Here is a 25,942-nt window from a genome sequence, read left to right on the forward strand (position 1 = left end):
CTTTTTAAGCTGGATACAAGATAGAGTAACAATTTTTTTTTAAAGGAAATTGGTAAACTGGGCTTCGCCAACATTAAAAACTTCAGTTGTGAGAGACACCATTAGGAGAATGCAAAGATGTATAGGGCAAGAGAAAATATTTATAACACATGTATCTGAGGAAGGTCAAATATCAAGAATATTTAAAGAAGTCTTATGACTTAATAGGACAACAACCCAATAAGGAAAAGGCAAGAGATGTCTTTGAACAGAATGTCACAAAATAATGGTCAATAAGCACATGAAAAGATACTCAACATCATTTTTAATAGGGACATGTAAATTAAAACTACAGTGAGACACCAGTACACACCCACTTGAATGGCTAAGAGTGAAGACTGACAATACAAGTGATGGCTAGGATATAGAACAGCTGGACCTCTCATATGCTGCTACTGGGAGTCTAAAATAGTATAGTCACTTTGCACTGGTATTTTCTTAAGTTAAACATACACTTACCTATACAGCAATTCCATTCCTAACTGTTTATGCAAAAAATGGAAAATATGTCCTTAAAACAGACTTACACATTAATGGTCATAGCAGCTTCCTTTAAATAGCATAAACTAGGAACAACTGAAAATGACCATCAGCAAGTAGATGGATAAGCAAATTGTGGAATATCTACAAAATGGAATACAACTGAACAGTAAGAAGAAAGTGTAACTGTACATGTAGCACCGTGAATGCTCTCTTACAGTAAGATATACAAGGGGTAACACTCGTCTTTAGTGACAGGAAAATAGGAGTCTGGGTTTGGAAGAATACTGACTGAAACAGGGGCATGAGGGAACTTTTGGAGGTAATACATTTGTTCCACATTTTAATTGGGTTGGTTACACAATTGAATATATTTGTCAGAACTCACATAGGTGCATTTTATTGTATGTAAATTATTCCTCAAAGTTCATTTTTAAAAGTAAAGAAAAAAGAAAATTCCCTTGGCAGTCCAGTGGTTAGAACTCCTCACTTTTGCTACCCAGGGTACGGGTTCAGTCCCTGATTGGAGTACTAAGATTGTGCAAGCCACACAGCACAGCAAAAAACAATTAAATTAAGTAAAATAAAGTCACAGTGTAATACTATAAAAACCATCCAAAAAATTATCAGAACCTCAATACCAGAAAATACTCTTAATAACTGCTACATTTTTGCTAGGTGCTAATGAAAATATGACTTGGAATAGTCTGTTGTCTTAAGATGTTCCATAGAAAGATCTATGGCTGTAATTTTGATAAGACTTTGGCAACAAGCTTTGTATAATAAAAGCATCTTTTATGAGAACTGCTTCATTTTATAGCAGAAGCTGCAGGGTTGATGGCTACCTTCTAGTTCTGTAGTTGAATAGTGAAAACATGTCAGATGTCCCACTGTGTGAATTTCTCTAATTTCCACGTTGGATTTAAAATGTGGGATTATTGTTTCTTTAAAATAAATAATTCCCTTTGTAAGGCCTCATCAAGTGTACAGTTTATTTTCCTGCCCTTTAAATTTTTATGCTAAAATATAGTTTTATAATTAAATTCTTCCCCATGCCCTTATTATAATTTTATGCACCAAGCAAAATGATTACCTCCAATAGCACATTTTCATTATGATCCAATTATTTTGATTGCACAGGGATTTTATATTAGCCCATATATCCTCCAGCTTAAATACTTAGAAAATTTATACAGACATAACTAGAGTTATTAATCATATGGGCTAGTATATATGAGTTTGGAAGTAATTTCCTTTTTTTTCCCCCAGCATGATTCCCTATTTCGTGGCCCAATTTTTTGACATGCATATATTCTAATTCTTATGACTTAAGTGAATTTGCAGTCATTCAACTTTCCAAGATTATGTGACAGCTTATAGGGCAGTGATATAGAATATTTACAATTGGGATTTTCAGTGAGTCCTGTTATTTGCTCACTGTTTCACAGGGCTACATGTTGAAACATGGGTATTCAACAAAATGCTTGCATTTTCAAATGATGCTTAATTTTCCACTTTAATCTTTCATGAGATCTGGAGTAAGACTTTAAAAATCATTATCTGTTGAAATAGCACATCACGATTTTATGACATTATTGGCAGAGGAAGAGGAGACTGGATTGAGATGAGGGTAGAATGTGTAGCTCAGTCATGCTGTGTTCAAATTATTGTTGCAGGGAAAAAACCTCTTCCATTCTCAGTGTGTTTGATCTTCTCTTCCTCTGCCCTCTTTTTTTTTTTTTTAATTTATTTGGCTGTGCTGGGTTGCTGGGTCTTAGTTGCGGCATGTGGGATCTAGTTCTCTGACCAGGGCTTGAGACTGGGACACCTGCATTGGGAGCACAGACTCTTAGCCACGGGACCACCAGGGAAGTCCCTCCCTCTGCCCTCATAAGCCTTGGCTTCAGGCTCCTCCTGTGGTCTCCTGGAGGACCTAGAGCTTCCTCCTTTGGGAGCTTATTCCTCAGAGTGGTAATTGTCTGCCTAGTCCTCTAGCCATCTCTGAGATTTTTGTCAGCAGGAAAATACACTTCAGCTTGGCTGTCACCATGGCAGGATATAGTGAGTGCCAAATCCCTAGAAAGGTGCAATCAATGAGTGAACAAGTCAGATTAAGGAAGCAACATGGTCACTGCCGTAATCATTGCCTTTGACCAAACTGTCTCGCTTATGGTAGCAGTATCTCTGATATAAATCGTGTAAATTGTAACTTTGCAGTTGGTAAAACTAAAGAAATAACCACTGAACCACGAGCTCAGTCCGAGATGGTTTTCTACACTATCATAAATGAGTTCTGCATGCTAATGGCACTTTCTATTTTACTTTTCATAAGCAGTTTCTCCCTTATTAGATAGTTGTAACACAAGCTGGCTGGGCCTGTTTCCCTATAGTAACAGCATGTTCCACTCGCCCACTGTGCCACGCCCCACTGAGGATTATCATAGGTAATTTTCACAACACCTCAATGAAATAGGTGATATGTAGGTGCTGGGGAAATTGAAGCTTAAGGAGGTTAAGTAACGTGCCCAAGTGCACACACGCAGCAGGTGAAGAGCTGTGGCTCAAAACCAGTCAGGCAGGCTGTAGAGCCTTCACCATTTCCCAATGCTGCCTTCTTTTATTTTGCTCAAGGAATTGGTCACCATGGGAAAATTTTTGTTTCTGTATTAGAATGCTTAGTCCATGATTACAGAGACACTGTGTCCTCAAGTTACTTGGAGTGTGATAGGTGTTCAGTAAGTATGGAATTAATGATGAAAGGTCCATATAGTCAAACCTGTGGTTTTTCTAGTAGTCATGTATGGATGTGAGAGTGGACCGCAGAAAAGGCTGAGTGCCAAAGAATTGATGCCTTTGAACTGTGGTGCTGGAGAAGACTTTTGAGAGTGAGAGCTCTGTAGTTCAGATGGTAAAGAATCTGCCTGCCATGCAGGAGACCTGGGTTTGATCCCTGGGTCAGGAAGATCCCTTGGAGAAGGGAATGGCAACCCACCCCAGCACTCTTGCCTGGAGAATCCCATGGACAGAGGAATCTGGCGAGCTACAGTCTGTGGGGTGGAAAAGAGTCAGACACGACTGAGTGACTAATGGTACAACTACTGGAAAGCAAGCAGTTCAGACCAGTCAGTTCCAAAGGAAATCAACCCCGAACGTTCACTGCAAGGACTCGGGCTGAAGCTGAAGCTCCAATGCTTTGTCCACCATCAGCGAACAGCCAGCTCATTGGGAAAAGACCCTGATGCTGGGAGAGACTGGAGGCAAAAGGAGAATAGGGCAGCAGAGGGTGAGATGGTTGGATGGCATCACCAACTCAATGGACATGAGTTTTAGCAAACTCAGGGAGATGGTGATGGACAGGGAAGCCTGGCGTGCTGCAATCCATGGGGTCGCAAAGAGTCGGACATGACGGAGCAACTGAACAGCAACAAGGGAAAATTTCATGCAAAGATAGGCCCAATAAAGGACAGAAACGGTAAGGACCTAATGGAAGCAGAAGAGATTAAGAAGAGGTGGTAAAAATGCACAGAAGAACTATACAAAAAAGGTCTTAATGATCTGGATAACCACAATGGTGTGGTCACTCACCCAGAGCCAGACATCCTGAAGTGTGAAGTCAAGTGGGATTTAGGAAGCATTACTATAAACAAAGCTAGTGGAGATGATGAAATTCCAGCTGAGCTATTTCAAATCCTAAAAGATGATGCTGTTAAAGTGCTGCCCTCACTATACCAGCAAATTTGGAAAACTCAACAGTAGCCACAGGATGGGAAAAGGTCAGTTTTCATTCCAATTCCAAAGAAGGGAAATGCCAAGGAATGTTCAAACTACTGTACAATTGTGCTCATTTCACATGCTAGCAAGGTAATGCTCAAAATCCTTCAAGCTAGTCTTCAAAAGTATGTGAACCAAGAAATTCCAGATGTACAAACTGAATTTAGGAAAGGCAGAGGAACCAGAGACCAAATTGCCAACATCCATTGGATCATAGAAAAAGCAAGAGAATTGCAGAAAAACATCTGCTTCATTGACTATGCTAAAGCCTTTGACTGTGTGGATCACACAAACTGTGGAAAATTCTCCAAGAGATGGAAATACCAGACCACCTTATCTGCCTCCTCATAAACCTGTATGCAGGTTAATAATAAACATTTAGAACCAGACATAGAACAACAGACTGGTTCCAAAGTGGGAAAGGCGTACATCAAGGCTGTATATTGTCACCCTGCTTATTTAACCTCTGTGCAGAGTACAAAATACCAGGCTGGATAAATCACAAGCTGGAATCAAGATTGTTGGGAGAAATATCAACAACCTCAGATAATGCAGATACTACCCTAATGACAGAAAGTAAAGAAGAACCAAAGATCCTCTCAATAAGGATGAAGGAGGAGTGTGAAAAAGCTGAGTTAACCCTTACATGACATACATCGAAGAATAAATACCCCCCCCCCAAAAAAAAGCTGGCTTAAAACTCAACATTCAAAAAACTAAGATCATGACATCCAGTCCCATCACTTCATGGCAAATAGATGGAGAAAAAGTGGAAACAGTGACTGATCTTATTTTCTTGGGCTCCAAAATCACTGCAGATGATGACTGCAGCCATGAAATTAAAAGACACTTATTTCTTGGATGAAAAGCTATGACAAACCTAGATACTGTATTAAAAAGCAGAGACATCACTTTGCCAACAAAGTTCTGTCTAGTCAAAGCTATGGTTTTTCCAGTATTCATATACGGATGTGAGAGTTGGACCATAAAGAAGGCGAGTGAAAAGAACTGATGCTTTTGAACTGTGGTGCTAGAGAAGACTCCTGAGAGTCCCTTGGACAGCAAGGAGATCAAACCAGTCAATCCTAAAGGAAACCAGTCCTGAATATTCACTGGAAGGACTGATGCTGAAGCTAAATCTCCCATAGTTTCGTCACCTAATGCAAAGAGCCAGCTCACTGGAAAAGACCGTGATGCTGGGAAAGATTGAGGGCAGGAGGAAAAGGGAGCAACAGGGAATGAGATGGTTGGATGGCATCACCGATTCAGTGGACATAAATTTGAGCAAACTCCAGGAGACAGTGAAGGACAGGGAAGCCTGGCTTGCTGCAGTCCATGGGGTAACAAAGAGTTAGACATGACTGAGCAACTGAACAGCAGCTGCCAGAGTGTGAAGTAAAAGTTAAGAGTTAACCATTTCTTTTATTTCAGTTTCTTATATATTCAAATTCTTTCATTTTATGAGTATTCATTTTAGGAAATGATCTATTGAAAAAGAAAACTCCCCAAACTGCTTAAAAAGATGCCTTCAAAAAAAATCTTTAGCTTTGAACATATCACTGCTTTAAATATCTATTCACACATGTAGGGGTTTTGACTATACACTAAACCAAACTTCTATGCAGAGCTTAAGATGGTACTATCTCATATCCTTCCAGGGAAGAGAGAGAGTTATTATTCTACCTTTTGAATATCCACTTTGTCATCCCTTCAAGGTGCCTAAAGCAAAACAAAACAACACAACCCCCCACCAGCCCCCTTGCTGTGGAGGAAGAGGCTCCAACCTGGCTTCAGAACGTGTTATCATCTCCCTGATCTGAGAAGACTGGGGATCTTCCGCACTTCTTTCTCCCACTGTCTGTGTGTGCGCATGCTCGGTCATTCAGTTGTGTCCGACTCTGCAACCCCATGGACTGCAGCCCACCAGGTCCCTCTGTCCATGTGATTATCCTGGCAAGAATACTGGAGTGTGTTGTCATTTCCTGCCCCAGGTTTTGTTCCCAACTCAGGAGTCGAACCCATATCTCCTGCATTGCACGCAGATTCTTTACCACTGAGCCGCCGGGGAAGCCCCTCCCACTATCTGGTAATTGCAGATTGGACTGACTGAGACAGCCGAGTCCTGCCCAGAACCTCAGAGGGTTCCAAGCCCCAGCAGCTGCCAGAGAAGTTCTGACACTGGAAGCCGGAGTTCTAGCATCCCTTATTTCCTGTTTGTCTTTTGGAACCCTCACCTGTTCCCTTTTCCTTACCTGCTTTCTGAACATATTTATGTCTCCTCACTTAGGAATTCAGTAGGAAAATCTAGTTACTGCTGGAGGAGTGTGATGTTGGTTTCAAATTCCACCCCCCTCCCCCAGACGTTTGGGGTTTCCTTATAGCTCATTTGGTAAAGAATCCGCCTGCAATGCGGGAGACCTGGGTTCGATCCCTGGGTTGGGAAGATCACCTGGAGAAGGGATAGGCTACCGACTCCAATATTCTGGCCTAGAAAACTCCATGGACTGTATAGCCCATGGGGTCACAAAGAGCTGGACACAACTGAGCAACTTTCACTTTCTCAGTCATTAATGCCAAATTTCATCAGTACCACATATATAATTAATCTACTTTCTAAAAAAGCGTAGCATGTACCATTTTAAGGGAACACTCATAATTGAAATAAGTACATAGGTAGAAAAATTTTCCTCCACCTTGTCCTTTATCTGCACCCTTGTATGTCTTCCCCTCTGGAACAGGCTGTCTCAAACCAGAGTTTGGTACCTCACTCTTTCACGTTGGAGAAGAGTTCATATTCTATGTATTTCATTTCGTATAGTCCCTCCCTTCCAGAATTGTTTTTGAAATGTTAATTGCCTTTTCATTGTTATCTTTATTTTCAGATTATATTCAGTGTCCATATTGTAAGAGGAGATTTAATGAAACTGCAGCCAGTCGACATATTAATTTCTGCAAGGATCAAGAGTCTCGCCGAGTCTTTGATCCAGCCCAGACAGCAGCCAGATTGGCATCCAGAGCACAGGTAAGTCTCACCCCAGGTGTTGGCTCCTGTGCCCTTGTCTGCCCGGGGAAAGCAGGTAGAATTGGCAAGGGAACCTAAATCACCCGTCCTGAGAACTGTAAGGATCAGGACAGCCAATCTTCATGGGACTTGGCTACTTTTGAGCAACACTTTCCAGCTAAACAGCACCGTTGGATGTTGTAGAAAAAATTCTCTACAGGGTCTGAAGGTTCTTAGGTTGAAGACTTAGCTATCTAAGTATTGTTTCTGTGGTGTTATGGTGAGACTGTAACCAGTGGTGATTGTCATCAGCTTTAACCACCCCCAATAGTGTTTAGAACCTGAAGTGAAACTGGCTTAAGTGGAGGAAACTGTCACATGGAGCCTGTTCTACAGGTTTGTGTTTGCTCTGTGGAGAAGGGTCTTCAGCCTGTTCAAAGCCCCAGAATCAGCAGTGTAAAGTAAATAAATAAAACAGCCATTGTAAATTGGAAAAGATCCTGATGCTGGGAAAGATTGAATGCAGGAGGAGAAGGGGACCACAGAGGATGAGATGGTTGGATGGCATCACTGACGCAATGGATGTGAGTTTGAGTAGGCTCCGGGAGTTGGTGATGGACAGGGAAGCCTGGTGTGCTGCAGTCCATGGGGTTGCAAAGAGTCAGACGTGACTTAGCAACTGAACTAAACAAATAAGTAAAATGACAGCTGAACTAAGAAGACAATAGATTTATAAAAACAACCGGAAACAGCAAACAGCTCCATACACATCAAAGGTTTTGGAGACATAGCTTACAGTATACTGTGAAAACCATTAGTTTCATGTACATGTCTTAAATACCAAGAAAAGATTGTTATATTGTTCAGGCACTAAGTCATGTCTGACTCTTTGCAACTTCCATGGACTGTAGCACGCCAGGCTTCCTTGCCTTTCACTGTCTCCCAGAGTTTGCTCAAACTCATGTCCATTGAGTCAGTGATGCAGTTTAACTGTCTCATCTTCTGTTGTCCCCTTCTCCTTCTGCCCTCAATCTTTGCCAGCATCAGGGTCTTTTCCAGAGAGTCAGCTCTTCTCATCAGGTGGCCAAAGTATTGGAACTTCAGCATCAGTCCTTCCAATGAATACTCAGGTTTGATTTCCTTTAGGATTGACTGGTTTGATCTCCTTGCTGTCCAAGAGATTCTCAGGAGTCTTCTCCAGCACCACAATTCGAAAGCATCAATTCTTCGGCACTCAGCCTTCTTTATGGTCCAACTCTCACATCCATATATGACTACTGGAAAAGCCATAGCTTTGACTATACAGACCTTTGTTGGCAAAGTGATATCTCTGCTTTTTAATACACTGTCTAGGTGTGTCATTGCTTTTCTTCCAAGGAGCAAGTGTCTTTTCATTTCCAAAGAATAGCAAGGAGAGATAAGAAAGCCTTCTTAAATGGCTGCTATCAAAAAGTCTACAAACAATAAATGCTGAAGAGAGTGCGGAGAAAAGGGAACCCTCTTACACTGTTGGTGGGAATGCAAACTAGTACAGCCACTACGGAGAACAGTGTGGAGATTCCTTAAAAAACTGGAAATAGAACTGCCATATGACCCAGCAATCCCACTGCTGGGCATGCACACTGAGGAAACCAGAATTGAAAGAGACACATGTACCCCAATGTTCATCGTAGCACTGTTTATAATAGCCAGGGCATGGAAGCAACCTAGATGCCCATCGGCAGACGAATGGATAAGAAAGTTGTGGTACATAAACACAATGGAATATTACTCAGATATTAAAAAGAATGCATTTGAATGAGTTCTAATGAGGTGGGTGAAACTGGAGCCTATTATACAGAGTGAAGTAAGTCAGAAAGAAAAACACTAATACAGTATATTAATGCATATATATGGAATTTAGAAAGATGTTAACCTTGACCCTATATGTGAGACAGTAAAAGAGACACAGATGTACAGAACAGACTTTTGGACTCTGTGGGAGAAGCCGAGGGTGGGATGATTTGAGAGAATAGCTTTGAAACATGTATATTATCATATGTGAAATAGACCGCCAGTCCAGGTTCGATGCATGAGACAGGGTGCTCAGGGCTGGTGCACTGGGAGGACCCAGAGGGATGGGATGGTGAGGGAGGGGGGAGAGTGTTCAGGATGGGGAACACATGTATACCCATGGCTGATTCATGTCAATGTATGGCAAAAACCACTACAATATTGTAAAGTAATTAGCCTCCAATTAAAATAAATTAATTTTTAAAAAAAGAAAGCCTTCTTAAGTGAACAGTGCATTGAAGCAGAGGAAAACAATAGAATAGGAAAGACTAGAGATCTCTTCAAGACAATTAGAGATACCAAAGAAAAGATTAAGTGGGTCTGAATACTTAACAGTAGAAGCATGTTTAGAAAGATTTCCATGACATCCAACATGTCATAGGAATGGGACCCTCTCTAACAATAGCACACCCTACAGACTATGGATTCTGACCTCCACATATACTAGACAGTTACTGAATATCTGCGCTGTACCTGCTGCTGCATCAGGTACTGGTTGATCAAGGATTTGTGATTCAGAGGCGGTGGCACCCTTGAAAGCAATGCAGTAGGAAAGTGTAGTGGTTGACATATGCAGGAGCATGGTGGAGGCAGAGGCCACTTGTGATTCATGGGAAGCTTCAAGGAGGAGCAAATACTTTCCCCACAATATCAGAGGAGTTGACCGGTCTAGATTTGGAGTTGGAAAGGACATTATGCACTAAATGTCCAGCCCGTGACCTGAGGGGCCCACCATGTACAGTTGAAGGACAGAGAGCCTGTGGGCGAGGGACGGGGTGGGACAGGCCAGGTGAGCATCGGAGTCAGGAGGGCTTCAACCCACGTGGGCTCAGAGAGGAGGAGAAGGGGTTAAGTGGATAGATGCCTTCAATCTGAGGCCGACCAACCTGAGGGCCTGGAAGCAGGAATTGAAAGTCTCCAGGAACCCCAGATAGTCCTGTCCATCTTTCCTTCTTGTCTCTTCTTCCTCCTCTGCTGCTGCTTCAGCTTCTCTCTGCAAAACTCAGCCTTTCTGTGCAATTGCCCCTCACTGGCCTCACACATCATTCTTTATGCAATGTCGACTGGTTGCATAATGCCGACTAGAGTAACATGGAATTGGTTTCTTAGATCACCCTGGCAGTTAGTGTTCAAGATGGACTGGTGAGAAACCAGTTAGAGCCACGCCAACCGAAAAAGGAAATGAGGGCCCAGAGTCAGGACTAATGCGGGGGTGTGGGGGGCGGTGTGTGTGTGTGAAGGGTATGGATTTAAGAGAGAATTGTTGGAACTGAGAAGCTGATTGGAATATAAGGTAAAAGAGTATCAGGGTTGGCAAAGAGGCGTTTAACTCCAGAGCAGATAACACCACACATCTAGATGAAAGAACACGGAATGCAGAGGTGGGGAGGTAGTCACTTTGGTGGGGCAGGCAAGGAGCCTATGGTAACTATAGTTGTAGAGATTCAATCTTTACGCCTGAAATAGCATGGGAATCAGTGCAGTGTCGGAAGAACTTGGATTCTACAATCAGCAGTCAGGGTCTGACCTTCAGTTTTATAATATAGTATCTGTAGGTTAGTTTGGACAAGTTCCTTGAATTCTTTGAGACTGACTTTAGCCTGTGTCTGGCTGAGCTGTTAGGAGGATCACAACTAACAGCAGTACCACACAGGCCCCCCTGCCTTTAACCTCTCAACACTGCCCCTGACCCCCTTCCCCTCTCCGACAGTCCTCTCCTTGAGTGCAGCAGGCACCACAATCTGGGGGGACATATGACTGCTTTGGACTTGTGAGAGTGAAAATGTTAGCCACTGAGTCGTGTCCAACTCTTTGCGACCCCATGGACGGCAGCCCACCAGGCTCCTCTGTCCATGGGATTCTCCAGGTAGGAATACTGGAGTGAGTTGCCATTCCCTTCTCCAAGGGATCTTCTCAACCCAGGGACTGAACCCGGGTCTCCCGCGCTTGCAGGCAGATTCTTTACCATCTGGGCCACCTGAATGCAGCTTAATTTGTGGGGGGAAGAAATGTACAACTCTACCTAGACTTTCTAAAGAAGTAAAGGGTGCATTATGTTTCTTCGAACGCTGCTTCTAAGCAGTCCACGAAGTAAGTCGGTGTTCGTGGGGCCAAGGGGAGCAGAGGGGGAAGCAGCGGACGGAAGTGCTTTTTATTCCTGAAGAAGGCCAGCTGGCTGTCCTGAGCGTAACCAGCAACTTGGCCTGGTTCCTCTCCTTGTCTTCCAGAGCGAAGTGGTGATTGGGAACACAGAAGAAAAATTGCTTGCTTTCTGAGTTGCTTGCTTTCTGAGTAAACTCGCTGTCGAGTATATCTGAACAGCAGTGCTGTATCCCCCATGCCAGCTTCGCCACTCTGGGGCCCTGCCTCATAGTAGAGCTTATTCAGAGGGAGAACAAAAAGGGAGGTGTTGTCTCCGTGTGGAAGGGCTGTTAACAGCACAGCTGAAATGTGTTTCTATTTTAAACATAATCAGCTCTAAAAAATGTGTTATACCCTTCACCAAAAGAGACCAGGATGGGTTCTCTGAAAATAGCTTGCTTTGTTTGCCTGGGGATGAGCTGCATGCCATCGCCTCGCAGCAGGCCCTGCCCAAGTGAGGATTCTCACTTCGAGGAACAGGTTATCTTTGTACCCGAGTTGCCATGGAAATGTGGAGGGATCTGTGGCAAGGTAAAAGGGAGGGCACAAAGGAACTCCCGAGGAACCTTTCGGTCCTTCTTCCCTGTTAATACGACTCTTCTGCTACTGCCACTCAGGAGGGTGGGGAGTGGCGTAGGGATGGTGGAATTCCATGTTTAAAACATTTGGTGCCTGCCAGTGTCTATTTTTCTTCTCTGTACATGTATTTAAACACAAAATCATCTTCAAGTGTAATGAAAAGCCCAAATGTTCCCTAACTATCCTTATTGACATTAAGTGATTTCTTATGTCTCCACACAACTGATCGAACAGGATTAACACATCACCGTTCCCCCAAAGGGCTTGATGGTGGAAGGAACGCTCCAAAACCCAGACATGGTTTTGAACCCCAGCAGGAAGGACAGGAGCCAGGTTACTGAGGTGCAGGGTGTGTGGGTCCCTCTCCCCTGGGTGTCACAGGTCCCGCACATGACTCCACCCTGCTGCTGGTGCAGGGGAGGCCACATCACCTCCTTGTATGCTTCCCGAGCTGACAGAGCTCTTCCCTTCTCCTCCCCAACCCCCCGCCTCCCCGCTGGTCTTCCTCTCCCTCTGTCTCCCTCTCCAGGGTAGAGCTCAAATGAGTCCAAAAAAGGAACCGACTGTAACCAGTGCTGTGGGAGCTCTGCTGCAGAACAGGGCCCTGGAGGCCAGTGCAGCGCCAACCAGGCCAGGTGAGTTGGAATGAGCATCGCAACTATCGAATGACGGGGTCACAGGAGACCACTGTTGGCTTTGGGATTTGCTGGCGGTCAGCAAAGCTATGACATCCAAAGTTGCTTTGGGATATAAAGATATGTGAGTTTGTTTGAGGTTTAGAGCTTATTTGGCAAGAAAGGACATTTCCTAATTTTCCAAGATTAGACAACTCTTGACAGTATACAAAATCAGATCTGATGACAATAGCCGGAGCTAGACCCGTTGTTCCCAGGTCTGGTAAAATTAAGAAGAGATTCAGGGTGGGAGATGGCAGTGTGTCAGGTTTTGTGTTGAAAATAAGGGAAGAAAATGAAATTGTGGTCTCAGAGGGATATCTGTACGCCCATGTTCATTACAGCATGTTTCAAATAGCCAAGATACAGAAACACCCTTCATATTCATTGATGGAAGAATGGATAAAGACAGGGTATATATACACAATGGAATATTATTCAGCAATAAAAAGAGAAGGAAATCCTTCCATTTTCAACTTCATGGATAAATCTTGAGGTGAAATAAGTCAGAAGGAGGACAAATACTGTATGATCTAGGTTATGTGCATGCTCAGTCGTGTCCGACTCTTTGCCATCCCATCGACTGTAGCCCACTATGTCCTCTGTGGAATTTTCCAGGCAAGAATACTGGAGTGGGTTGCCATTCCCTTCTCCAGGGCATCTTCCCAACCCAGGGATCAAACCTGAATCTCTTGTGTCTCCTGCATTGGCAGGTGGATTCTTTACCGGTGCACCACCTGGGAAGCCATGTGTGGAACCTTAAAATGTTAAACTCATAAAAACAGAGAGTAGAATGATGGTTGCCAGGGGTGGAGGGTAGGGTGGGAGAAATGGGGAGATGTTGGTCAAAGGGTACAAACTTCCAGTAAGAAGATGAATGAGTTCGGGGAATCTAATGTTCAGCAGGGTGACTGTAGTTAACAGTACTGTATTATCTACTTAAAAGCTGCTGAGAGAATAAATCTTAAATATTCTCACCACAGACACACACACACACACACACACACAAAAGTAACTATGTAAGGTGATGAGTGTGTTAACCAATCTTACTGTGGTAATCATTTTGCAATACATACATGTGATAAATCATCACATTGTACACCCTAAACTTGTACATTATATTCAATTAGGTCACAATAAGGCTGGAAAAAAAGAAAACGGGGAAGAATTTCCTTCCTAGGATGAAATAATGTCTTCAAAGTAAGAAAAAGGAATGCCCACCATTTTAGTACTTACTTTATGCTTGACCCATTTCTTTTAATCTTCACAATAATCCTCCAAATGTTTTAACCTATGGAATGGGAACTGAGGCTCAGAGAGGGCGAGTTGTTTGAGACACACAACTGGTAAGACAGAGCTGGATTAGATATCTCCTTTTTCTCTTCATTGAGCTGCATTGCTAGTAATGGACATTCTTCTTTATGGTCAGCATCACTATGAAGGCAATGAATGAAGTGAATGAAATCACGACCATATCGGCACCTCTGGTCAGGAGTCTTATTCTGAAGGTATTATCAGAACCAGAATAAGAAGTGCCAGTCTGATAGTCCATAAGGTAACAGCACCAGAAATCTTTATCATTAGTTTTTAAATTCCTCCTGAGTTGCTTATATGGGTGAAAAATTGAATTGTTATTTTAAAAATTCATAGCCATCTAAACTCAAACCACTAGTTGTTTTTTTTTTTTTTTTCTTCACTTTCTGTAGGAATTTAACCATGAGGCAGGTTTTAGTTTTTACTAAGGAAAAAAGTAATTCAAATCATTTATGTATTCTTCTGGTAAAACTTCCACTAACAGACTTTTTTTTTTCCAAAGTGTAAAATGACTAGTGTCCTTGAGAAAAGACAATTTCTTTATATTATAGTTCCTTCTTATTTTTTCAAAGAATATATTATAATGCTTCCCTTTCAGTGAAAAACATCCTTTTGAGTTTGTTTGTGAAGAGGGAGTATTTCTTAATTCATTGGGATTAGACAACTCTGACAGGGTGCCAAGTCAAATGCAAGTACAGCCTCGGAGTCTAGGACCTTTATTCCCCGGGTTAGTAGACCAGGAAAGAGACTGGGAATGAGGGAAGACAGGCCTAGTACTGAAAAGAGGAAAAGAGTTTCCTTCCTTGAACTCAGCAGTTAAAGCAGCAGCAAGGTACAAGTGGAAAGGTCCTGAATCAGGGCAGCAGTCCTGTGTCCCAGTATGTGGCGATGAGCAGGACGATATACAGACACCGTTCTGATACTCTAGGAAATAGATGAGCAGGCCAGCAGATCTAAGCAAAGTATATCAGATTTGTTGTTAACTCGTCAGCGGTGGTTTGTAATCACTGTGATGTTGTTAAGTAAAAGGCCGAATCCAGCATAGTCTGCTCTAGGTTCTGTGCCACCAGCTGACCGCACCATCCACTGTCTCCTTTCCATCCGGCTCGAGCAGCCTCTCTTGCTCCTGCTCACTCCTGGCTCAGGGACTTTGCACTGGCCGCCCCCTCTGCTGAAAACCAGAACACCCCTCAGTGATCTACCCTGCCGTCTCCCTCCTTCCCTCCCTCCAGCTCTTAGCAGAGTGTCTTCCCAGTGGGCCCCGCACCCGCCCAACCTCTGTGTTTCAGAGTAATCAAGCCCACTATAATTCTCTTTGTAGTTTTCCAAAATAGCAGTTACCATCATCTAATATATTCAATACATATTTATTTTCTTCCTGTCCCACCCACTATGCCAGAAAAGGGGATATAAGCTTCAAGAAGGCAGGAATCTGTCTACTTGGTTTATCTTCTGTTGTACTGCTCAGGTTTGATCCCTGAATTGGGAAGATTCTTTGGAGGAGGGCATGGTAACCCACTCCAGTATTCTTACCTGGAGAATCTCATGGACAGAGGAGCCTGGCGGTCAACAGTCCATGGGGTCGCAAAGAGTTAGACACGGCTGAAGTGACTTAGCACACACACACATCTCTACTTGTTAGAATTGTTCATGGCATTTATGAAATGCTCAGTAAATACTTTTTGAATGAAATATATTGGACAAAGTGGGTATCTTGAGTCTATAATTTCTCACTTAAATATGAATAGAATTGTCATGTTAATTAGCTTTAAGAGATAGCTTTTTAAAAAAATTTCTGGTTCAAGATGCTTTTTCAATTTAGTTTCTGTTCTTACCTGTGGCCTCACCTGTTAACATTTAAAAATAAAATCACCAAGGTTAGTGTGTTTTTAAATTAGTCACATTTCATTTGAAGCCATTCTGGAGAGAAAGCAGAAGTATATTGAGGGGAGGTGAATTTTCAAAACTGTTTAAGGCTTGGAGAAAAGCCTGAGTATTTTTACTAATGTGAATAGGCCCATGTATGAATCAGATTCTCGTCTACTGGCCCTTGTTTTCGATCTGGTCAGTACTAATCTATGTGTAATAAGAGGATCTTTTTAAAAACTGTTGGTGGTGGTCTAGCTATCTTTAGATTGACAATCTGTCGTTTAGGCCACTTGATGTCACTTGCCTTCCACTTGGAATCCTATTATTGTCTTTCATCTAGCTGGTAGTTAGCCCTCTAAAACCCCGGCTTTCATTCTTTGACTCTCTTGAGTAAAACAAACGTTTAAAATCTCCCATTTATAACCTTTTGTTTTAAATTCACAGTGAGGGAAGACATGTGTTAGGCACAATCCGCAGTCAGTAATCATTATATCTAATGTTTAACAGTGGGATATAAAAGCCTTAAGGGACTACAAGAAAGAGATCTATTTTTCCCAGGAGGTTTTATGGAGGAGGTAATGGTCAGAGAAAGTTTCATAAGAGGTGGAGGCTTTGGGGATGAGCTAGATTTTGACCAATGGAGAAAAGTTGCGGAAGCAACAGAGATATGAAAATAAGAACACAACACATACTCTGGGGGGGAAAAAATGGTCCATTTGGCCAAAGCGTGGAGAAGAACTGGGGTTAAAGTTAGAATGGAAGGCTGGCACTAGAGCAAGGAGGGCTGTAAATGCTCAGCAGGGTGTCCAGACTATGTGTGATTAATGCCAATGCTGGTGTCACTGCCCTAACACATGTGTCTGTGAAGGTGAGGCTGTTATGATGACCTAGGAACTTTTTGGTTCTACAGATTTTAAGTTAGCCTGCCAAAATGTCTCTTGAGAAAGGGCATTTTTTAAAAAGTTGACATGGGAGAAATTAATGCTTACTGTAGAAGATCTTAGGAAATGGAGAGAAAGTATGAAGAAAATAAAAGTCATCCATAATTCCACTCCCTGACATGTCTACCGTTAATATTGATACCTCTTCACTTTTTCTCTTTATTCGCTGCCTCTTTTGTTTTCTTTTGATCTAAATTAGGATCATAGTCCATGAACACATCCTGATTTTTTTCCCCACAGACTTTCAACATTTCCCTATGGCAAAGAGTTGCTTTAAAAACATAATATCGTATGTTTTCAAAGATACAAATGATATCACAAAAAGACAATATAACTTGTCTGTTTTCCTGATGTTGAATAGGTAGGTTGTCTCTGCTTTTTTTGCTGTGCCGAATATTTCCCTTCTTCATAGACAGTGAATTAAGCGCATGCTCAATTGTATGCTGTTTTAAGCTCTTCAAATATGAATCTTCATTAATCCTTATTTAATCCTCACAGTAACACAAAGGGGTAGACATACTATTCATAGCCCTAGTTTACAGGTGAGGAAAGCAGAGAGGGGATGCAACTTGCAAAAGGAGTTTTTAATAGAAAATGGTAGAGCCAAGCAAATCTTCATCTACTTTGGGAAAACTGGGTCAAAAAACATTAAGGAGATAATTATATAAATATTATATATTATTTAGCATATATTATATACTAGTACCTCACAATTGAGCTGGACCGTAAAGAAGGCAGAATGCCAAAGAACTGATGCCTTTGAACTGTGGTGCTGGAGAAGACTCTTGAAGGTCCCTTGGACAGCATGGAACTCAAACCAGTCAGTTTTAAGGGAAATCAACCCTGAGTACTCATTGGAAGGACTGATGCTGAAGCTCCAGTATTTTGGTCATCTGATGTGAACACCTGACTCATTGGAAGAGTCCCTGATGCTGGGAAAGATTGAGGCCAGAAGGAGAAAAGGGCATCAGAGGATGAGATGGCTGGATGGCATCACCAATGCAATGGGCATAAACTTGCACAAACTTCAGGAGATGGTGAGGGACAGGGAGGCCTGGTATGCTGCAGTCCATGGGGTCACAAAGAGTTGGACACGACTGGGCGACTGAACAACATATACTAGTGTATATATTAGACTTCCCTGGTGGCACAGACGGTAAAGAATCTGCCTGCAATGCAGGAGACCCAAGTTCGATCCCTGAGTCAAGAAGATCCCCTGGAGAAATACGTATATTACTTAGTAGATATATGTTTAGGAAATTATTTTAGAAAAGGATATGGCTCTTTTTTCTCACAAAGATTCTAATGTTCAGATGAGAACTGAGTTTATAGCCTGGTCAGCAAATATCTACATGGCTCCTTTCTCAAGGGATTTGATACAGGAGTGACGGATTTACAGGGAAGGCACCTCTGGGCAGCAGCTTCTCCGGCACCTTTATACAGAGAGACTAAGACCACTGTGGAGTTGTAGCTCTGGTTTCTGCTTTGGTTTCTGGAGCCCAGTGGGTTTGATCAAGTTGAGCATCCTGCCTGCACTGACCTGCCTTGGGTCTTGTGTGGTCCGTTGCTCAGTCATGTCTGACTCATTGTGACCTCATGGACTGTTGCCTGCCAGGCTCCGCTGTCCATGGGGTTTTTCAGGCAAGAATACTCCCCTCCTTACCTCATTTAATTGTGTAGCAAATGTAATGAGTATTGAAGGGTCAGTTACTGATTCCTTGGGAAAAACAAAACTTGTAAATCTTTGGGTAATACTATCACTGAGTTTTATCCTGTGTCCTTTGATATTGATTCACAGTTTCCTGGGGTTGTTCGGTCATTCTTTCTATGTAAAACACTGATTAGAAAAGAGGCCTCTAGGACAGAGAGTACTATTCTTTTTTCTTTTTTAATGATTTCTCTGAGAATCCTGTCCCATTCCATGTGATCCAGCACAAACTGTGGCGTGTTTTGCCCATAGATTCCTCTATCTCCATTCCTAGCAGTGGGGCTGAACACAGAGGAAGAGAGTCCTGTTTGGGAAGTGAGTCCATCACTGTGCAGATAACCGCTGGGAGGGAAGGCCTCTCATGCTTCCATGAGGTTTATCAAAACCTTTCTAACACGAGAGCAGGCAAAGAATTTTGTGAAGATGTGGAACATTCTCTGGGTACATTTTGAAAGGTGGGGCTATAGTGGGATCAGGTGTTGAGGGTCAATTTGTATAAATGGGGGTGGCGGTCATTGAGGTGGTGGGCCAACAGGCCCATCCATGGGTAAGTGAAGGCTTAAGGGTAGAAGACAGAGGGTTTCTAACACAGATTCTGTTTTCCTTATTATCTGGCCCAGGATAGGGACTGTGAACTTGTCTATAGCTCCAAAACAAAAAGGAAGAATAGAGACTTTTGAGTCCAATGTGAGAATTTCATAATCATCCCTTTTTTCTGTTGTTGCTAATGTTTGCTTTTACATAATAACAAATCTGTTTATGTCTGCAAAGGATCAGCAGTGGACCCTGCTTCTGGAGCAAAACTCAGACAAGGATTTACTAAATCTTCTAAAAAAGATTAACTCCTAGAGGCCAGGTAAGGAAAAAAAAAAATTTTAACGTCTATGTGTTGCCAATCATCTAATGGGCAAGACACAGTTAATGAGCCTTTAAGAGGATGAATCCATAGCAGGCCAAAGAGGACTTTGGGCAGATCCTGATTTAGGTTACTAAAATGTATGCTCTTGAAACTTACTCTTTTGTTAAACATATAATTTGAAATGACGTTCAGTTTTTGCTTCTCGAATTTGACAGGAAGCAGGAATAATTTTTCATTTTGTTTCTTGGATTTAACAGGAAAGGGAAATGATTCTTCATTTTGACCAGGAAGGTTACTGCCCTGTCCCTTTTACCAAACAAAGACAGGTCCCTGAGGTTGACACTGAATAGACACTGCTATGAAGCTGGAGAATTTTTGATATTGTGAATTGTTAAAAACAATGAACAATTAAAAGAGGCCTGTATTAACATTCTTAATGTGGGAACGACAAAGTTCCAAAGTAAGTGCCTTCCCTTTCTGCTTTCAGCCTGACTCCCTAAGCGTCCTTGACCTGGATGGTTGTACCCAGGAACTCCACCTAAGGTGAGGGGACCGGAGGCATCTGTTTACACGCCTGCAATTTCTTTGGAGACATGATGTAGAACAAGTAAAAACTACATTAAAATTTTATCTACTCCCTTCAAATTTTTCCCCTCAAATCATTAAACTACGCATCCACCTGTATGATAACTCTTGATTTAAAGATTCGCTTGAAGCTTTTTTCCCCTGTGCTATCCAGTCGGTTCTCATTAGTCATCTGTTTTATACATACCTGCTTAGTGGCTCAGTCGTGTCTGACTCTTTGGACTGTAGCCTGCCAGACTCCTCTCTCCATGGGATTCTCTAGGCAAGAATACTGGAATGGGTTGCCATTTCCTCTTCCAGGGATCTTCCTGACCCAGGGATTGAGCCTGTGTCTCCTGCACTGCAGCGGATTCTTTCCCAGCTGAGTCACCAGGGAAGCCCCTTTTCCACGCAGTAGTGTAATGTCAATCCCAGTCTCCCAGTTCGTCCCATCCCACCATCCCCCTTCCCCCGCTTGGTGTCCACACGTTTGTTCTCTATGTCTGTGTCCCTATTTCTGCTTTGCAAATAGGCTCATCTGTACCATTTTTCGAGATTCCATATATATGTGTTAAGAAACTTTTTTTTAAATGGACACTTTTTAGTCTTTTTAAAGAAAATGTTGCTTTGATATTAGAAACTTTTGGTAAAACAGTCTTTATTACTTCCTAGGAAAATCTTTACCTAGTTTATTCTACATAATAGGCATGAAATCTCAGCTTGGATAAACTTTGATGTTTGCTTCTAATGAACATTAAACTGTCATTAGTAGCTACTCCTATTTTAAACGTCCATCTGTATGCCATGTAGAATTGTCTCAAATACACCAGTGTTTTGGGGGAACACTACAGTGAAAGGAACAGGTTACAATAACCTTTCCACCCTGTAGAAAGGATCCTCTAAGTGAACTCAGGCCATCTACTTATCATGGCCAACTTGGAAGTCAACTGTTCAGTACACTTTCAGTTCATGTAGCTCTGTTGGGAGGTGGTGTCTCAACTATTTTTTTCTCTTGATCATCCTAAGGGTTGGTAAACTTTTTTTGTAGTTATTTATACTTAATTTATGCTTTTTAATCAGAATTTTTATTAAGGTCAGGGAACTTTATTTAGGAATAAGTCATTTTTTTCTAAATAAGAGTACCAGCCTCCAGGTACAGCAAACACAACATCTGGAAGTATTACAATCTGTATTTTGGGGACCAATTGCTATGTTTTATGCTTAGGTAAATCAGGTATGTGTTCTGGAACTGACTGAAGACATGTAAAAGTGTTTGTGGAAGCTTCTATAAATGGAAAATGGAAGCTTTAGCCAGAGTGAGCTGCCTCTCTGCCCCTCTCCACTTGCTCTGGGAGACTGCCTTCCCTTAGCGAGAGGTAAGAGTGGACATAGGAGCTTAGACATCCCAGAGCGGTGGAGTCCTACTGACCAGGTAACCTGTGTTCCGTTGTATCATCTCTTTGATGGTCACCAGCTCACTCCAAAGGACTGTGTTGAACCATGGTTTCTCACATTTGGCTAATATGCTGCTTTAACAAGACAAATGAACTCAAGGTTCCCCTTTCTCTACCCACCCCCACCCTATTTAGAGGTCAAACAAGCAAACCTAAACAGTATTATGGGCCATAATACTTTTTGAAGACATCCCAGTAAGAAATAATTTATAATTTGTACTGGAAACTAATGGTAACCACTGTAAAACTGGATCATGGTAGCCCAGTATAGATGAAACTTCAGAAGCTAGTATTCTGACCTATACATCAGAAATAAATTACACAGCATTCTGGAAGAATTCACAATGTCATACAGTAAGTTTAGAAATAAGTTCTTTGTGCTGTGAATTTAATGAAGCATACAAGTGTCAACCTTAAAATAATTGTTTTAAAAAGATAGTTTCTAATCGATGCTGAATAGAGGTCAGAATAGTTGTTTCTGTAGGGGATGTGATGACCCAGAGGGGGCATGACAGAGCAGCTGAGGAGCTGGAAATGTTTTCCGTCTGTGTGGAGAGTGGGGGTGTGGTTGTATCTAAAAATGAATCAAGCCATTTGCTGAATTTGTACTTTATTTATTTATTATATGTAAGATATATCTTCATATTGAAAGCCTCTAAACACAAAAGACAGAGGAGCTTTAAAAAAAGAAGGTTAGGTTTTATAGTTCAAAAACTCATTAGATACCAAATTCCAGAGATAGATTATAGTTACATTGTAAAACGTTATATTTCTTGAATAAAACTAATATTGACTTAAATGATGAATTTTAAAATGCATTTACTTATTGGTGATTAAAAATACTTAAGCAGAGTAGTATTTTAAGCCAGACAGAGCAGAGCAAAAGAAATTCTTGCTTAATAGAGATATATATATATATACTTTAAAATTCCAGTAATATTCTTAAATTCCTGTTAAAAATATAATCAATATTAAAGTCAGTAAAATGCTTATTTTGACTGACGCCTGGATTATTTTACCACTTAACCTGGTTACACAGTGATTTTTTTTTTTTTCTGTCAGATATAACTGACAGTTTAGTCTTTAAGATAAATGAAGTGATAACTCACATTGTAGCATCCTGTGGAAAATATTCAAACTACATTTAAATGCTTTAAAATGAAGACGTCTATTATTCCACAAGAAATTGTTTCTGTAAAACTACAGGTTGGCTATGGCAATAGTAACTAAACTACATCCAACCCTGAAGGTAGAAAATTCCCTGAAAAGAAATACACAGCCTAGTGATAATATGCGATATAAAGATTACTTTCTTATTTTAAAAATCCTGCCATTTTGGAGAAATCCAAACCTTTCCATAGTTCCCTTCCTAGGCAGTGCCACATAAAGTTATTTAGCTAACATTATTATGATCATGGCTTACGATTAAGTTGACAAACACCAATATATAGCTACACCAATATATAGCAGCCCTCGTATGGATGTCGGTTATGATAATGGTTGCAGTTCCATTGAAGAATATTTGCTTATTAAACTTGGTACAAAGCGTGAACACTCAGGACAGATTGGCACAATACATGCAGTTCGAGAACTCTCTTCTCTCAAGCCAGTCATCACTGAATAAGCCATATTCTAGTCCTGCTTCCTAAATCTTTCCTTGTATTATCATAGCTGATGATATTATCATAGCTGATATCAATGCTTCTCAAAATATCATAGCTGATATCAATGCTTCTCAAAATATCTTATCATAGGTGATATCAATGCTTCTCAAAATATCTTATCATAGGTGATATCAATGCTTCTCAAAATATCTTTCAGAGTAAGAAAAGTATGCTTAAAAAAAAACCAAAAATCATTCATCTGAATGCATGGTGGAAATGAGGCAGGATAGCCGAACCAGTGCCAGGTGGGAAAACATGGGGGATGTGAGGGAGGGGGAGCTGGCCCAGGCTCATAGTGCTCATGGCGAGTGAGGGGTCTTGGGGCTGCTGCCCCAGACAGCTCAGCCTATGCGGCAGAGGTTCCCCAGCCCCCAGGGCAAGACCACTACTCCCAAAGGCATTCTGGGTAGCAGGAGGGGGCAGCTGCCAGAAGCCCAGCAGAGGGGAGAGGTCCAGAGAGGCAGGCAACAGGTTCACAGCATCTGCGGCTATCTCTTTGGGCAGGTTTACTTTGCCTGCGCCTCCCTTAGCCAGGTCAAAGCCTGCGCTGAGCCTGTGAGGTGACTGAGGCTCTTGCAGAGGCAAGTCCTCAAGCAAATTGGCACTGCAATACCCTTTAGTTTCTGTTTTGACTGGCAGGCCTGCAAGTGGGGGGTATGAGGTAGAACCGGTGTTGTACTTGTGGTTCTGGGGGGGTGCGGGGGGGGAGCTGGGGGCGGCCATGGGGTGCAGGGGGGCCAGGAGCTCTGACAGCACCGGTATGGGCTGGGTGGGCTGCTCCAAGGCATTGAGGGTGTGTACCTCAGCTGGCAGGCTACCGGCAAGCCCATTCTGTATAGGGGCCCCTATCGGAAAAGGAGACAGTGGGGCGGCCTTCAGTTGGAACTGGGGAGAGAGAGAGTGCAGAGTATTGAGAAGGTCTGCAGACTGCAGGCTCTCCTTCAGCAGCTCCTGCGGGTGGGTCTTCTTGGTGTGGCGCGTGAGGTGGTCTTTGCGGCCGAATCTCTGGGCGCAGAACTGGCACAGGAAGTCCTTGCAGCCCGTGTGGACCACCAGGTGGCGCCGCACATCCTTGCGGGTGTAGAAGCACCGCTCGCAGTGGTCGCACTGGTGCTTCTTCTCCTTGGTGCCCGTCGAGGGCTTCTCTTCGGCATGGGCTTTGAGGTGGTCGAGCAGCACCTCGGTGCTCGCCAGCTCCAGGGCACAGACCCCACAGGTGAGGTCGCCACTGCTGGCCGCGTGGAGGGCCAGGTGCCTCTTGTAGCCCAGCATCGTGTGGTACTTCTTCCCACACTCCTCGCACCCAAAGGCCATCTTGTTGGGGTCGTGCGTCTGGAGGTGGTTCTTCAGGTGGTCCTTCCGGTTGAACGTCTTCTCACAATAAGCACACTGGTGAGATTTCTGGGGTGAATGTGTAGCCATATGCCTAGGGACGGAGGGAGAAAATTCACAACAGACAACAGTTTTTTAAGAGCCAAAGAAACATATAGAAACAATATTAAAATGTTAGTAGTTTTCTCCAGGTGGTGGTATATACATTTTAGTTGTTAAAATACTTTTCTATATTTTCCAGATTTCTACACATAAACTTTATAATAAAAAAAGAACAAGTACTACGTGATGCGATGCAGCCGTCACACCTGTAAAGAACATGCATTGAGAACGTATTTCCTAATCTATACACAGAGATTTCTAAACACAAGTATATTCAAGTATTTTAAAATATAGGATCATGAAGAAATAGTTTTCAGGAAGGGGTTTAAATGACTATTCTATACTCTTAAAATTTCTGAATTTCCAAAAATGATCCAATTTGCCTTCTACACAGAACTCTACACTGCCCCCCCTCCCCCACCATTACTGTTTCTAGTACAACCTCTGCTCTATCTTGACAGAAAGTTCAGGCCTTAGACATTAATGCTAAAAAGACTATCCTTAACATCAGGGAAAGTGTCTATTACGAGTTATGGGCCCAGAATGGCAACCCCCCCACCATGTGTCCTCTGAGCTTCACCCTCATGCCTCCCAGGAGAACGTTACAGTGAGGTCTTCAGTTTCTGCTGTTTAATACCTTCCCGTGGGCTCTCATGTCAGATGCATGAACCCCCTGTCTCCAGATCCCTCTTAGACGCTTCCAACTCACTTCCTAAAGTTCACTGGTAATTTCACTGACAAAACTCAAGAGGACTGTCTCTAGAAGCACCAAGCTGCTGCCCGTGGACACTGACAGGGACCCAGACTCCGACTGCGGCACAAACAACGCTGGGCAACGGGCCAGCACAACAGGTACTTGGGGTCTGAGGTGACGCTGGTCTCTCTGAGTTCCAGATGTATTTAAATACATTCACAGGTTGCAGAAAGGGTTTCTGGAGCCGGCTAGAGGGCAAATAACAAACTTGGCATTTAAGCAATTTTCTCTCTGGGCCAACACTAGTGTTCAGGAACCTAAAGCTCTGTGATAGATCTTGCCTCTCTCTCCTTTTTCCTCTGTGGACTTTTATCTGATTAGATCTCATTTATCAGCCATGTGTAGATCAGTGCCACAGGAGCAGCTCTGGACCTGGTATTTCCTGTCCTGCTCCTGTCCTACCTATGAGAAAGGTTCAGGGGGACACAAGTCACACTTTAGCAGTAACACCACTTGTCACATCACATCCCACGACCTTCCAACCCCTGGTTTTCTTTGTTTGTTTTTTACTTTTTCCTTTGCCTGGCATCCAGTTCTTCTCCATCTAATTGACTCCTCACTTGCTCACGCAACAATCCCAGTCTAGACCATGATCACCTTAGAGCTAAAACGACTCCCACGTCTTGCTGCCCTCCCTAGCTTC

At 42.5% G+C, this 25,942-nt stretch overlaps 2 protein-coding genes across 20 annotated transcripts in view; one reads left to right on the forward strand and one right to left on the reverse strand.

Moving 5' to 3' along the window:
* Positions 1-20,010, forward strand: part of ZC2HC1B (zinc finger C2HC-type containing 1B) — a 36,905-nt gene extending 16,895 nt beyond the window's left edge. The window contains exons 5-8 of the mRNA XM_061130335.1: positions 7,173-7,312; positions 12,594-12,699; positions 19,342-19,426; positions 19,917-20,010. Of these exons, the coding sequence (XP_060986318.1) occupies positions 7,173-7,312; positions 12,594-12,699; positions 19,342-19,412 (317 nt within the window). The 3' untranslated portion in view covers positions 19,413-19,426; positions 19,917-20,010. The remainder of the gene's footprint in view (positions 1-7,172; positions 7,313-12,593; positions 12,700-19,341; positions 19,427-19,916) is intronic.
* Positions 20,011-22,045: 2,035 nt separating this feature from the next.
* The window catches only part of PLAGL1 (PLAG1 like zinc finger 1), an 88,152-nt gene continuing 84,255 nt past the window's right edge, over positions 22,046-25,942 (reverse strand). For 12 of the 19 annotated variants that reach the window (XM_061130326.1, XM_061130325.1, XM_061130317.1 and 9 more), the window contains one exon: positions 22,046-24,537. In XM_061130326.1, coding sequence (XP_060986309.1) covers positions 23,307-24,537 — 1,231 coding nt within the window. In that variant the 3' untranslated portion in view covers positions 22,046-23,306. The remainder of the gene's footprint in view (positions 24,538-25,942) is intronic. The other 7 variants (XM_061130330.1, XM_061130331.1, XM_061130332.1 and 4 more) reach the window with 1 other exon arrangement.

This window comes from Dama dama, chromosome 26 (genome assembly GCF_033118175.1).
Source record: "Dama dama isolate Ldn47 chromosome 26, ASM3311817v1, whole genome shotgun sequence".
In the NCBI taxonomy this organism is placed as follows: Eukaryota; Metazoa; Chordata; class Mammalia; order Artiodactyla; family Cervidae; genus Dama; species Dama dama.